The sequence below is a fragment of the Macaca mulatta genome, chromosome 17, assembly GCF_049350105.2.
Source record: "Macaca mulatta isolate MMU2019108-1 chromosome 17, T2T-MMU8v2.0, whole genome shotgun sequence".
In the NCBI taxonomy this organism is placed as follows: Eukaryota; Metazoa; Chordata; class Mammalia; order Primates; family Cercopithecidae; genus Macaca; species Macaca mulatta.
Window position 1 is genome coordinate 31,385,382 of NC_133422.1, and position 14,209 is coordinate 31,399,590.

Here is a 14,209-nt window from a genome sequence, read left to right on the forward strand (position 1 = left end):
AAGAAGAATGTGTACATGTAAGTTATGAAAAAAGATACAATCAGGAAGTAAAGAATTAAAAGATGTTGGAATTTTAAAAATAATTTTATTTGTAGACTATGGTGGTTCTCAACTTGGGCTGTACATTGTAATCACCTGTTTTAAAAACAGTAATGCCCAGGACATTTTCAGAGATTTTATTTCAATCACTGTGCTGTGGGCCTAGGCATCAGCATTTTAAAGGTTCCGCAAGTTGTTCTAACTGTGTAGCTATCATTATAAACCACTTATATTCAAAGATAACCTCTCATTAATACCAGGTGTCTTCAGTTTGAGTTACTTTCATCTGGTAGTGATGACGATTGTTTCTCAACCATTCACCCTCTTCTGAGCTCTATGTGCCCTCAAGTACATCTGCAAAAAAGTCAACTTTCAATCTGTGCCCAAAGAACAGAATTTATTTCTATGCAAAGCTAAGAACTAATAGGAATTAGCCCTGCAGTTGTTGTTCTATGTAATAAACTATGGCTGAACAAGCGGGACAAGTTGTTTAACCTTTTTTTGGTTCATATTTTTAAAAATATCTTGAAAAAACATATAATAGGGCAAAGTCTATGTTTTCATGATATGTCAGTTAGAGAGGAAACTCATAGGATAAGTGAAATCTAACTGCAAAAAGCTGTGAGGAAAAAAATGATGCAGCCACTCTTGCAAAGTTTGGTGCTTCCTCAAAAAGCTAAATACAATTCCCATATGAGCCGGCAGTTCCACTGCTAGATACAGACCTCAAAATTTGGAATCAGGGACTCTAACAGATACCTGTACACCATTGTTCATAAAAGCATTATTTACAACAGCCAAAAGACAGAAACAACTCAAGTGTCCCTCAACAGATGAATGGATAAACAAGTCTATACACTCAATGGAATACTATTGAGCCATAAAAAGGAATGGAATCCTGATAGATGTTACAATATGAATAAACCTTGAAAACACTCTGCTAGTGAAATAAACCAGACACAAAAAGGCAAATGTTGTATAATTCCAGTTGTATGAAATATCTAGAATATGCAAATTCAAGAGGCAGAAATTAGACTAGGGGGGCTGGGGAAAGGGAAGAAATGGGGAGTAACTGTTTAATGGGTACAGAATTTCTGGTTGGGGTAATGACAAAAGTTTTACAAAGAGATAGCAGTGGCTGGGCATAGTGGCTCACACCTGTAATCCCAGCACTTTGGGAGGCCGAGGCGAGTGGATCACCTGAGGTCAGAAGTTTGAGACCAGCCTGGTCAACATGGGGAAAATACAAAAAAATACAAAAATGTCTCTAGTAAAAACACACACACACACAATTAGCTGGGAATGGTGGTATGCACCTGTACTCCCAGCTACTTGGGAGGCTGAGGCAGGAGAATCACTTGAACCCAGGAGGTGGAGGCTGCAGTGAGCTGAGATGGTGCCACTGCACTCCAGACTGGGTAACAGGGCAAGACTCCGTCTCTAAAACAAAACAAAACAAAACAAAACCCCCAAAGAGATAGTAGTGATGGTTGTACAATATTGTGAATGTAATTAATGACAATGAAATGTATACTTAAAAATGGATAAAATGGCAAATTTTATATTTATCAAAATAAAAAATTAAGAATAGCAAAAAGAAAGAAAACAGGAAAAGAGAAAGAAAAAGAGAGAGAGAAAGGTTATGTATTGCACAGCAAAACTAAATAATGGAAATTTCCTATTAGTATATGCTACAAAACTAACTCAGGGCAGATGACTGCACTGGAAACATATACATACTTTTATAATGACTTCATCCTAGGGAAGCAAACTGCCAACTAGAATCTGTCACATTATTAGGACTCAGCTAGATATGACAAGCTGCCTTTTCCATTTTGCATGCCATACTTACTGGATGCCTAAGGGTACAGAGTTCATACAGAATGCATCCCAAGGACCAGATGTCACTGAAAGCATAAAGAAGCAATGTAATCACAAGTGGGTTATGTATTTTCTAGTACAAAAAATAATTTCTTACCTTTAATAAGAAAAGATATCACAAGTAATTCCCAGGTATTAAAACATATAATTTTGGTCTAACACCTAGATACTTCCTAAGAGTAATGTTCACAATAAAACTCTCTGCTCTTCAATCCCCACCCCTTCAAATCAGGGTGGTTAAAATATCACTTCAGTAGCATTTGGGAATTCAGTAGCAAGAGAGAATATTTGCAGACTCAGCTGATCACAGCTGGAAGAAGGACTCTGGAAGGCATCCAGTGCAGCTTCTGTTCCCACCACCCTGGACACAGCACCCAGCCTTTGATCACATCTCCTGCTGGGCAGCTCTCTACTTTCCAAACAGTCTGCTGGATGGCTCTAAGGGATAGGATTCTTCCTTTCCTTTTTTTTTTTTTTTGAGACGGAGTCTTGCTCTGTCACCCTGGCTGGAGTACAGTGGTGCAATCTTGGTTCACTGCAAGTTCTGCCTCCTGGGTTCACGCCACTCTCCTGCCTCAGTCTCCCAAGTAGCTGGGACTACAGGCACCCGCAACCACGCCTGGGTAATTTTTTTTTCTGTATTCTTTTTAGTAGAGACGGGGTTTCACCGTGTTAGCCACAATGGTCTCGATCTCCTGACCTCGTGATCTGCTGGCCTCAGCCTCCCAAAGTGCTGGGATTACAGGCATGAGCCACTGCGCCCGGCCACCATTTTCTTTTTTTTAAGGGATGGGGTCTCACTGTGTTGCCCAGGCTGGAGTGCAGTGGTTATTCACAGGCATGATGTCACTGTACTGCTGCCTTGAACTCCTGGGCTCAAGCAATCCTCCTGCCTCAGCCTCCCAGGTAGTTGGGACTACAAGCACGTACCACCAGGCCCAGCTCCTCCAGACTTTTCTAAATGATATTTTTTTATTTTAATTAATGGTTTTTACCAACTATTTCCCCTTTTAGTTTTTTTTTTTTTTTTAATTTCAAATCTACAGAAAAGTTGCAAATGTCCACATGCCCTTATCTAGGTCCCCCAATCATTCTCATTGGCCATGTTTGGGTGCTAATCTCCCTCCTCTATATCTATCTGAATCTCTTGAAAAAAGGTTGCAGGCTGGGCGTGGTGGTTCACACCTGTAATCCTAGCACTTTGGGAGGCCAAGGCGGGCAGATCAGAAGGTCAGGAGTTCGAGACCAGCCTGGCCAATATGGTGAAACCCCGTCTCTACTAAAAAATACAAAAATTAGCCGGGTGTAGCAGCAGATGCCTGTAGTCCCAGCTACTCAGGAAGCTGAGGCAGGAGAAAAGCTTGAAACCGTGAGGCGGAGTGCAGTGAGCCAAGATTGTGTCATTGCACTCAAGCCTGGGCAACAGAGTGAGACTCTGTCTCAAAAAAAAAAAAAAAAAGGTTGCAGATATCAAATACTTCATCCCTACACACATCAGCATGTATCTCCAAAGAACAAAGATGTACACTTTCCCTCATAAACACAATACTGTTATCACATCCAAGGAATTTAATCTCAATTCAGTAACATTATTTAATATTTACTGCATACCCAAATTTCCTCAATTGTCCCAACAAGTCCCTATAGAGCTGTTTTGCCCCCATTCAGTCCATTCTACTCTTTAAGAAACCTATTTAGTATAGATTGTCATACCCTTTTCAGAAAGCAAGTCAGCATAAAGTAACAACAGCCTTTCGGTGTTTCTCCCTCTAGGAATCCATGCCAAGAATGTGATATAAAACAAGGATAAATTTGTACACAAAAGGTATGTTAATTACAGCACTGTTTATCAGACTGAAATCTAGAAATATAAGGCCAACAACAGAGGAATTACTAAGTAAATTTTGGAAGTGCCATATAGTAAAATATATGCAGCCATTAAAATTTATGAAGAGTTTAAGTATGTGGGGAAATGACTATAATATAAAATGACAAAAGCAAATTATATATAAAATATATCAACCACTTTTAGGGGGAAAAGTGAATGAAGAAAAAAACATTAAAATATTACTGGCAGTTGGGAAAAGTGGGTGATTTCCATGTCCTTTCTTACAGGTCTATTTCCAATCTTCCCTGCACATCCATCCCCACAATGGGCACATATAACTTATATTCAGAAAAAAATACTGCATTTTAAATCATTAAGACCTTCATACTAACCTCCTTCAATCAATTTACCTATCAACCAAGTGCTTATAATCTAGCCCTGTAAATACCAACTCAATGACACAATCTATTGATTATCAAATGTTGCTGTACATTGGAATCACCCAATGATGTTGAAAAATTACTGATGCCTGCTTCTCACCCTTTGCCATTTTGATTTAATTAGTGTAGATGCAACCTGGGATTTGGGATTTTTGTAAGTGGGAGCGGCAAAGTTTGGGAACCACTGATATAATTCATACCGTCCCTAGAATGACTGGCCTTTCTTTCAGCATTTGCTCCTCTCAGCTATAATAAATAGCAATTGGAAAACTATTACTTTTATCTAGCAGCCTAGCAATATAGATTAGAAATATAGATTCCAGACTGCTTTCAGATATATTTTTTAAAAACCAATATGATCCATGCATCTGTTTTGAAGTGACATCAGACTCTTGCATCATCTGCAGGCTAAAATGCCTGTCACCAAATGGGCACTCTTACATCAAATATGCAGCACTCACCTTTTATTGTTATAAGGCAGGTTTTCCCAAATTTCTGGAGGCACATAATAAGGTGTTCCCACATAGGTACAAGCAAATGCCATCTGACTAAAACCAAAAAAAGGCAAAGAATGATTACAGAACATTCCTGAAAATGGATGTTTTGATTACTGTCACCACCGTAGAACAGACATACATACTTGGAGAGAAGACGGGCAGATCCAAAGTCTCCCAATTTCACTTTTCCATTTTGAGTGAGGAAGATATTCTGCATTTAAAAAGAAGAACTCAGATTATGTCTTCCATCATCGAACATGAGGCAGATAAGCTGTCTTCCAAAGCCTGCTGATGACGGAGATCAAGGGTAGAAATGCTGACAGCTGAGCCCTAGAGTGGAACACAAAACACCAAGATCCCCTCTTGACAGCTAGACATTCCCCTGCATGGAAACTCAGGATGAGTGCTTCAAAATCTAACAAGCAAGTTTTAGGTTGTATCAGCAGACTCAATCGACCCGGTGAGAACCTGTGTCAGGGTGATGCCACATGGCAGGCCCAGGTGTCAACCGTTTTCCATCTGAGAACACATGGACTTAGTAAGTGGTCACCAAAAGAGAGCTAGGACACATTAACATACACAGTCACGTGCTGCATAACCATATTTCAGTCAACAACGGATGGCATATGTGACAATGGTCCCAGAAGACTATAATACTATATTTTTACTGTACTTTTTCTACGTTTAAATACACAAATACTTACCATTGTATTACAATTGCCTAAGAAATTCAGTACAGTAACATGCTGTACAGGTTTGTAGCCAAGAACCAACAGGCTACACTATATAGCCTAGGTGTGTAACAGGCTATACAATCTAGGCTTGTGTAAGTACACTCTACGATGCTCACACAACAAAATCGCCTTACGAAGCATTTCTGAGTACTTGTCCCCCTATCACTAAGTGATGCATGACTGTACTACTACAGAGATTTCAATGACTTTTTCTCAGGTATTACCTTATTTGGTTAGTATAAATACTAAGTAAAAGGGTACAAAGTTTCAGTTAGGACAAGTAAGTTCTAGTGATCTGTTGTACAACATGGTGACTATGGTTAATAATAATGCATAGAATACTTAATACTTAATAACGCATAGAATACTTAAAAAGTGCTAAGAGTGATCTTAAATGTCCTCACCACAAAGAAATAATAAGTATGTGAGGTGATAGATACGTTAATTACCTTGATTTAATCATTTTACAATGTGTGTGTAAATCATATGTTATACATCATAAATATACATAATTTTTGTCAATTATATTTTAATAAAGGTGGGCGAAATTTTAATTTGAAAAGTAAGTAACAAATATTAGGCTGACAAATATTCCTAAACAAAAATGTCCCAAAATGCATGGGATAACACAGCAAAATTACTGAATTAAATAGTTTTTTTTAAGTCCAAAATGTACTCCACTCACCTTGGACTTGATATCTCTGTGCAGGACACGTTTCTTGTGAATGTGATTTACCCCAAGGCACATTTGGGTAAACCAATAAAGTATCTGTGAGAAAAAGGTATGCAAAATCTTCAAGAATGCAGTAACTGGCTCATATTAACCTAAAATTCCAAAGAATCATCTCCAGGCCTTAGTTGACTAAGATTTTACATAATGTGAGTACAGAACTCCTGTAAATTACATAGTTCAACTACGATTCAGTGTTACTTGGAGAAACTCAGAAAAGCTGTGACTCCCATATTCCAGCATCTTATACATGATCCAAATAGCAATTTATTTTAGTAAAACTTCCACTTATATTTTTCTTATATTCAACCAAATAAAAGTATTCTTAAATGCTTATATAAAGGTAGTTCACCAATAAGAAATGCACTACAGCTTTTCCAGTGTAATCATTATGTTGGATTTTCATTTACTTTTGCAGAATATCTGTATGGTAACATTAAAATATTTCATTATATTATAAATAATCCTTTGAGGTCAATAGTTCCTGCTTATAAGTCCAAGGTCAACAGTACCCAGAATTTCTAGGTGTCTTGAGGGCCTACAGTTAAATGTCAAATTAATTTTTTTTTCACTTTTGCTATGGAGATTCTTCCAGTTGAAGCCAAGGTTGACTTCCTTCTACAGAACCCATATTTTTAACAATACAATTTCTAAATGTATAATATTTATTTACATTTATTTACATACTTTCATAACATGCTATAACCTAAATCAAACTAAGCCTCATCGGAGCAATTTAAATATTTTCCATAGCCAATTCATTAAAAAATATTTAGTATGCAATTTTCCACTAAAAAGACAGCAAGTCTTAGACTGAAGGGACCACTTCAAGCTTTAGGAGGAAAAAGATTGAGAATAGGTACTCCCAAGAAACAGAAATGGCAAGCTTCATTCTTCTGATGTTTTAGTAATACAAAATAAAATAGACCTGTCTTCTAAAAATTTCACTACGATAAAAATCAAGATTTTAGGCCGGGCGCGGTAGCTCCCGCCTGTAATCCCTGCATTCTGGGAGGCTGAGGCGGGTGGATCATGAGGTTAGGCGATCAAGACCATCCTCGCTGACACGGTGAAACCCCGTCTCTACTAAATATACAAAAAATTAGCCAGGCATGGTGGTGGGCGCCTGTAGTCCCAGCTACTCAGGAGGCTGAAGGAGGAGAATGGCATGAACCCGGGAGGATGAGCTTGCAGTGAGCCGAGATCGTGCCACTGCACTCCAGCCTGGGCGACAGAGCAAGACTCTGTCTCAAAAAAAAAAAAAAGGCCGGGCGCGGTGGCTCAAGCCTGTAATCCCAGCACTTTGGGAGGCCGAGACAGGCGGATCACGAGGTCAGGAGATTGAGACCATCCTGGCTAACACCGTGAAACCCCGTCTCTACTAAAAAATACAAAAAAAACTAGCTGGGCGAGGTGGCGGGCGCCTGTAGTCCCAGCTACTCGGGAGGCTGAGGCAGGAGAATGGCGTAAACCTGGGAGGCGGAGCTTGCAGTGAGCTGAGATCCGGCCACTGCACTCCAGCCTGGGCGACAGAGCGGGACTCCGTCTCCAAAAAAAAAAAAAAAAAAAAAAAAGAAAAATCAAGATTTTAAATATCTAGTACAAAATTTGGTGATACAATCTTGAAATTATTCTAAACATGAAAGTTTTATTTCTTAATAATTTATATAGATTTTACTTCCTAAAACCATTGCAGGCAGCCATATTCTGGGGACATTAAGTGGTAACACCAATATAGAAATCAGTCATTTCTATCTACCTTCTCAGGTAATTACAGATATCAATGCTTTTGTTTTAACTTATACAAAGTTTAGGAGGAAAGTGGCTTCTAAACCTTGAGAGAAACTATGTAAGTCAATCTCTTACCATGTCTTCAGGAAATAACTTTCCTTTTTGCTGTTTAATCTTTTGCATCAGATCCCCTCCATCACAGTATTCCATCACAATATACAAGTGTCCTTCAGCTAAAACAGATATAAGCTCTTTAGAAAAGCTGTAGTGGCTATAAATCAAATTCAGAAAAGCACATATCTGGGGGAATTCGTATTTACCTTCAAATGATTCTCTGAAGGCAACAATATTGGGGTGTTTCATTTTGGCTAAAAGAACAGCCTCCTTCCTAGAATTCTGTGTATTAGAAAAAGACTAGAAAAACATTTTAAATAAGCATAAATTCAATACTGCATTTAAAATAGATAACTTTACAATAATATAGTTTATGTGATACTTCAATGCTAGATGCAGTTTTATAACACTACACTTTGGCTCAACTTAAATTTGTCAAATGACAAGAGAAAATGCATGGTGATTTTCCAACTCTGGCTATATTTTCATGCTTGAGCTGACCCCTTCATTGTACTTTTAGTTTCTTTTTACATTCCTTACACATACAGAATGTAAACAGTTTTAATATCAGCCTGAGCATCACTTGACTTAGAGAGTCAGTATACTATCAAAAATAGTGTATCTTTTTGATGACTTGTGATACAGAAAAAAAAGAAAAAGAAATGTTTTATCCTAAAAGAAAAAAAAAAGGGGGGGGGGATTTCATGTTTTGACTGTCTGCAATCACTTAGAGGAGTCCACTGGTCCAGATAAAAAAAGAGTATGCTGGTATATTACTGCATCAAAGATGAACAGAGATGGCAAGCAAAGTAAGTTTCCAAAACCGTTTATCCCTAACTTACTCTATAAGGATGAAATTCTGAATGGTTTATCTTACAATCAAGAAATTGCCATTGTTAGTTGGGTGTGGTGGCTACCCTCCCCAGTGGCTGGGACTATACTACACCTATAGTGTATACTACACCTATAGTCCCAGCCACTGGGGAGGCTGAAGTGGGAAGATCGCTTGAGCCCAGGAGTTTGAGCTGCAATGAGCTATGGTTGTGCCACTACACTCCAGCCTGGGCAACAGAGCAAGACCCCATCTATAAATTTAAAAAAAGAAAGAAAAGAAATCGCCATTGATTGTGTAGTAACACAAGGGTTCTCAGACCAGCAGCATCAGCACCAGCTGGGAACTTGTTAAAAATGCAAATTCACAAGCCCACCTGGCCCTCCTCAGTCGGAAGCCTGGGGGTGGAGCATAGCAATCCATGGTTTAACAAGCCCTCCAGCTGATTATGATGCTCACTCAAGTTTGAAAATCACTGAATGAAGTCAAGAATACAGTGGGAAAAAAATACCTAGCACTCTGAGACCTTTATTAGACTGTGTTTTTTAAAAATTGATCCAAAATATTATGACATAGTCTTCATGTAATGAATTCTTTCACAAGACAACTATGATACATAGTAATGGTCTACAAGGAAACAAAACCTATAAACTGATCCACAGAGTAGGTGTACTGGTACCAAAAGTTAGCATTTGTTCTTCATTGTATTTTTATGATCCTTTATCATTAACATCGCACCTGAGTTGCTTTGGCAAAGATTTCCTACACCATTAGGTATACAAAAGTGGAAGTTATTACCAATTATTTGCTGAAATAAAATTAGCAGTAATCGCCTCCAAAACTTTTACTGTTTTTCTCCCATTGTTAATTACAATATCCTAAGAACCACATATAATGTATTGAGCCCTTGTAAAGCTAACGAATAAACCAATTCTATCTTTGCATGAAGGAGAAATTCCATGTTAAAACTAAAGAAGTTATTATTTATTTATTTACTTTTTGAGACAGAGTCTTATTTTGTCACCAAGGTTGGAGTGCAGTGGCACAATCTCAGCTTACTGCAACATCTGCCTCCCAGGTTCGGGTGATTCTCCTGCCTCAGCCTCCCGAATAGCTGGGACTACAGGTGCATGCCACCACACCTGGCTAATTTTTTTTTAATTATTTTTACTAGAGACGGGTTTTCCCCATGTTGGCCAGGCTGGCCTCAAACTCCTGACCTCAGGCTGATCTCAAACTCCTGACCTCAGGTGATCTACCCGCCTCTGCCTCCCAAAGTGCTGGGATTACAGGTGTGAGCCACCATGCCTGGCCAAAAACTTATTCTTTTATATAAATTGCATGTATACTTTCAAAGTGAGCTAATTTCTTTAGTAGTGACCTTGGGAAGCCTTATTTCTTTCATGGCAAACATCTGATTACTGCTTTCATGCCGAACCAAAAGAGCTCTGCCGAAGGAGCCCTCCCCGATCATTCTCAGGACCATGTAGTCATCCATGCTGGGGCATCCACACAGCTGGGCTCCACTCACGCCGTCACCATGGGCTCTCCCAAACTGCATTCAAAAGCAGAAACATTTGAGAATTAAATGTACTTTCAAAAAGCAGAAGTTAATTCGAAGTAGCTCTCATAACCATGAAAAGAGAAAAGCAACTTACGAAGGGGATCAGTGTATGATACCCCAAAATATGCCACTTTCACATAAGAATTGTTTTGAGCTGAAACCAATTTGCTCTCTGCCCTCCCTTTTTTGTATAAATGCAGGGCATAAATTTTCCTATGTACAGGTAATAAACATCCTTTTGTAAATGTGTCTTCCTTTCCAGTACCAGGAAGAGAGCAACTCTTACCAATGGGGAAGGTGCCAACTTGAGTCCACATAACAAACCTTACTGAATAACCCTTATCTTCTGTTAGCTTCCCCCATATATTTACCTTCCTACAATTTACCCAGGAAGAATTCCCCTACTTTTGTCTAGTTACTTCTGTACAATTTATCACTCTTTGTTAAAATGGCACGTGGGCCCCCGGGTCTAACCACTTCTTTACATTTATGCATAAACCTTTTTTCCTGTTAATCTATCTTTCATCAGTTTATTTTGTAGGGCCCAGCTACTGAACCTAAGAGGGTAGAGGAAAAAAATGTTTTTCCTCCCCTATACTACATTCAACAGGTAGACACTGAGCACCAACTGAGTCAGATGTTATGATCTGAACAAATCTCTCATAATCCCTGCCATCATGGACATCCCATCAGAGATAACCATAAACCTCAACAAATGTAGGCTATTTAAGCTGAAGCCTGAAGGATGAATGAAACTTGACTAGACAAAGAGGAGGAAAACAGTAATCACGGAAGAGGAAATTGCATATTTAAGAGCTAAAGAAATTACATTCAGTTCAAGAAATTGAAAGAAGAATGTAACAGGCTGCTGAAGCATTTTAACCAAGAACGCAATATCATCATATTTGCATATTAGAAAAAACATTCACTCAGATTGCAGATTAAATGGACCAGTGGAGGAGGGGCAGGAAGGCCAGCTCAGAGACGCAGGCCAGTTAGGAGGCTCTAACAACAGAAAAGGCAGGAAAATAATGAAATGGAATACAGTGGAGGCAATGGGGCCAGAAAAAATGGGAAGGAAAGATGTAAGAACAGTTGACAGGATTTGTGCTGGCAGATTTATGGGGGGAGCAAGCAGAGAAGAGGGCAAGGTTGACTCCCAGGTTTCTGGCATGAACCAGATGGTTTCTGGCACTCCCTGAGAGAGGAAAGGCACAATGGTTGTGTGTGAGGTTTTTGTTCGTGTGATTTTTCTGGCAGTGGGAGTGTTGCAGGGGTGGGGCAAAACATATTGGCAGAAGAGAGACATGTGTTTCATTTTGGACGTGCCGAACTGGAGGTTACTGCGAGTCAAGAGAGATGTTAAACACACAGTTGTAGTCCTTGACTTCAGTCTCCCATCTATATTTCCAGGATGAAGCAGCTAGTAGGACTGCTTAGCACATAAGAGAAAATAGATAAAACATTCCCAACACTTTGCCAGGTACATAGAAGGTCCTGAATAACTGGCAGCTATTATGATTATTAAAACCTTAGAAAAGCGATGCATTCTTTTTCATTGCAGGAAAAACACTGGAATGAATTTACTTGATTTTTCAAAAAGCTTATAGTGTTTGTTTTTTGTTTTTTATTTTGAGACGGAGTTTCGCTCCTGTTGCCCAGGCTGGAGTGCAATGGCGTGATCTCGGCTCACCGCAACCTCTACCTCCCAGGTTCAAGCGATTCTCCTGCCTCAGCCTCACGAGTAGCTGGAATTACAGGCATGTGCCACCACACCAGGCTAATTTCGTATTTTTAGTAGAGATGAGGTTTGTTCATGTTGGTCAGGCTAGTCTCAAACTCCCGACCTCAGGTGATCCGCCCACCTCGGCCTCCCAAAGTTCTGGGATTACAGGCGTGAGCCACCGCATCCAGCCCTAGTGTTTGTTTTTTAATCATACCACAAAGAATTATAAGGAAGAGAGAGCATGACAGGCAAAGCAAAAAATCAAACTAAAACCTCTACTATAGTGACCTGTAAAAATTCCAGTTTGTATTCCTGCTTATCACAGAATTACAAGGACATCCTAGAAATAATTTCTTCATATAACCAAATCAGTCATACACATTGTCTTCGAAACAATGTTTTTCCAAGACTGATGAGGTCTTTGAGAGTACATGGATGTGAAAGAAACAAGTCCTTTACCACTATTCTAACACCTGGTATTTACACGGTTTAACATGGAAGCCAAGTTTTCCCATGTTCTTATTCTTCGTTTCTTCGGGGCTTTATTCTATGCAATGGAGAGTAACTGAAAAATAAGAGCAACCAGACTTCTTAGCTGAAAACCACATTTGATCTTTTCTGCCCACATTTACCTCTTACTCAATATTACACCCGTATGATCATTACAAGACCTGAATACACTCTGAACATGGCAAAAGTATATCGGCCCCTTCGCATGCCTGCGATAATTTTAAAAACCTAATAAAGTGATTTGCAAATACCCAGAAGAGGGATCACAGGTGAGACATGGGCTAAATTCAGAAAGTGCCCTGAAACCGCCTTTACAGATATATAAATAATGAGAGAAATCTAACACGACTGACTCATCTTGCTTCTAACCTCACGGGCTAAGATTTTGTGTTGTCGTTTTCTTATTCTAGCACAGAGGCTAGGATAACTACGAGGGATTTCGTGTTAACTTCAAGACAAGGGAAACTGACCCCACCCCCTCCTGGGAACCAACGAAGCCGCTCAGAGTTTCAGACGCTCCTGTGATTTCATCCCCAGCCGGTCAATTGTTTGTTTCCCAGCCCCCTGCCGCCAAAATACCGTTTAAAACCCTCGACCCCGAATTCTCAGGGAGACAGGTCTGAGACCCTGTTCTGGTTTGGCCAGCCCTGCACTTATTAACCTCTTTTTTGCTGCAACAGCGTTTCTCATTGGTTCTTTCCGGGCAGCCAGCGAGAACCCGTTGGGTCGGGACAGGCGCCCGCGCGGCAGCTGCACCACTGCGGAGCCCAGTCGCCCCGCTCACCCGTGAGGGCCCTTTCTCCTGGAAAAGCCGCTCCGCCCTGCTGGCCCCCACGGCGCCGCGCGCCCAGAGCCCAAGGCGGCGAGGGACCCAGACCGCGAGGCGGAAATGAGGGGCGCCGCCGCGCGCCGGGGGCGCGTCTCCCCTTCGCTCCCCGTCGCTCCCACTAGGCTCCGCGCCGCCACCACGCGCCGCGCTCCTCTTTCCAGAGGCGGCCCTCCAAGGCGGGGACCACTCACCCGCTTCCCCGCAACCCTCGTCCACTCCTTGGCCTGGCAACCAGCGGCTTCCGCGGGGCGGGCCCTGCGGGTCGTCTCTCGGGTTGCGGGTGAAGGAAGCCGCCTGGGTCTGGCGGGAGGCGCTGTTCTTGGAGTAGCCGGGCCTACGAAGAGCACGTTTTAAAGCTGTCGTTCCACGTTGCAGTGGAACAATGCTAATAATATTGAGGGAAAGTATCTCCCACTAACTGAGTTCTGTCTGCAGGTTAAGTGAAAGCCTATGTAGATAAATTTCATGGGCACAGCACTCAGTGCTAGCTAGCACTTACTAGCTGTGTGACCATGGGCAATTGTGGAAGGCAGGATAATGCCCCGCCTCAGGATGCCCACATCCTACTCCCTGGAACCTGTGCGTTTGTTCTCTTGCTTGGCAAAGGGGATTAGGATTGCAGATAGAATTAAGGTTGCTAATCAGCTGACTTTAAAATAAGGAGATGATCTTGGAGTATGTGGTTGGGCCCAGTGTAATTACAAGGGTTCTCTAAAGTGGAAGGGGGCCCGAAAAGGTCAGAATCAGAAAGCTA

General features: G+C 40.7%; 1 protein-coding gene across 9 annotated transcripts in view; it reads right to left on the reverse strand.

The window, feature by feature from the left end:
- Positions 1-14,209, reverse strand: part of NEK3 (NIMA related kinase 3) — a 54,360-nt gene that overhangs the window by 17,132 nt on the left and 23,019 nt on the right. For 4 of the 9 annotated variants that reach the window (XM_028837573.2, XM_077973847.1, XM_077973844.1 and 1 more), the window contains 7 exons: positions 10,208-10,381; positions 8,201-8,294; positions 8,016-8,113; positions 6,105-6,188; positions 4,829-4,896; positions 4,650-4,736; positions 1,892-1,946 (listed from right to left, as the gene is read on the reverse strand). In XM_028837573.2, the coding sequence (XP_028693406.2) occupies positions 1,892-1,946; positions 4,650-4,736; positions 4,829-4,896; positions 6,105-6,188; positions 8,016-8,113; positions 8,201-8,294; positions 10,208-10,381 (660 nt within the window). Of the gene's footprint in view, positions 1-1,891; positions 1,947-4,649; positions 4,737-4,828; positions 4,897-6,104; positions 6,189-8,015; positions 8,114-8,200; positions 8,295-10,207; positions 10,388-13,410; positions 13,984-14,209 lie in introns of those variants that run through there. The other 5 variants (XM_077973848.1, XM_028837574.2, XM_028837575.2 and 2 more) reach the window with 4 other exon arrangements.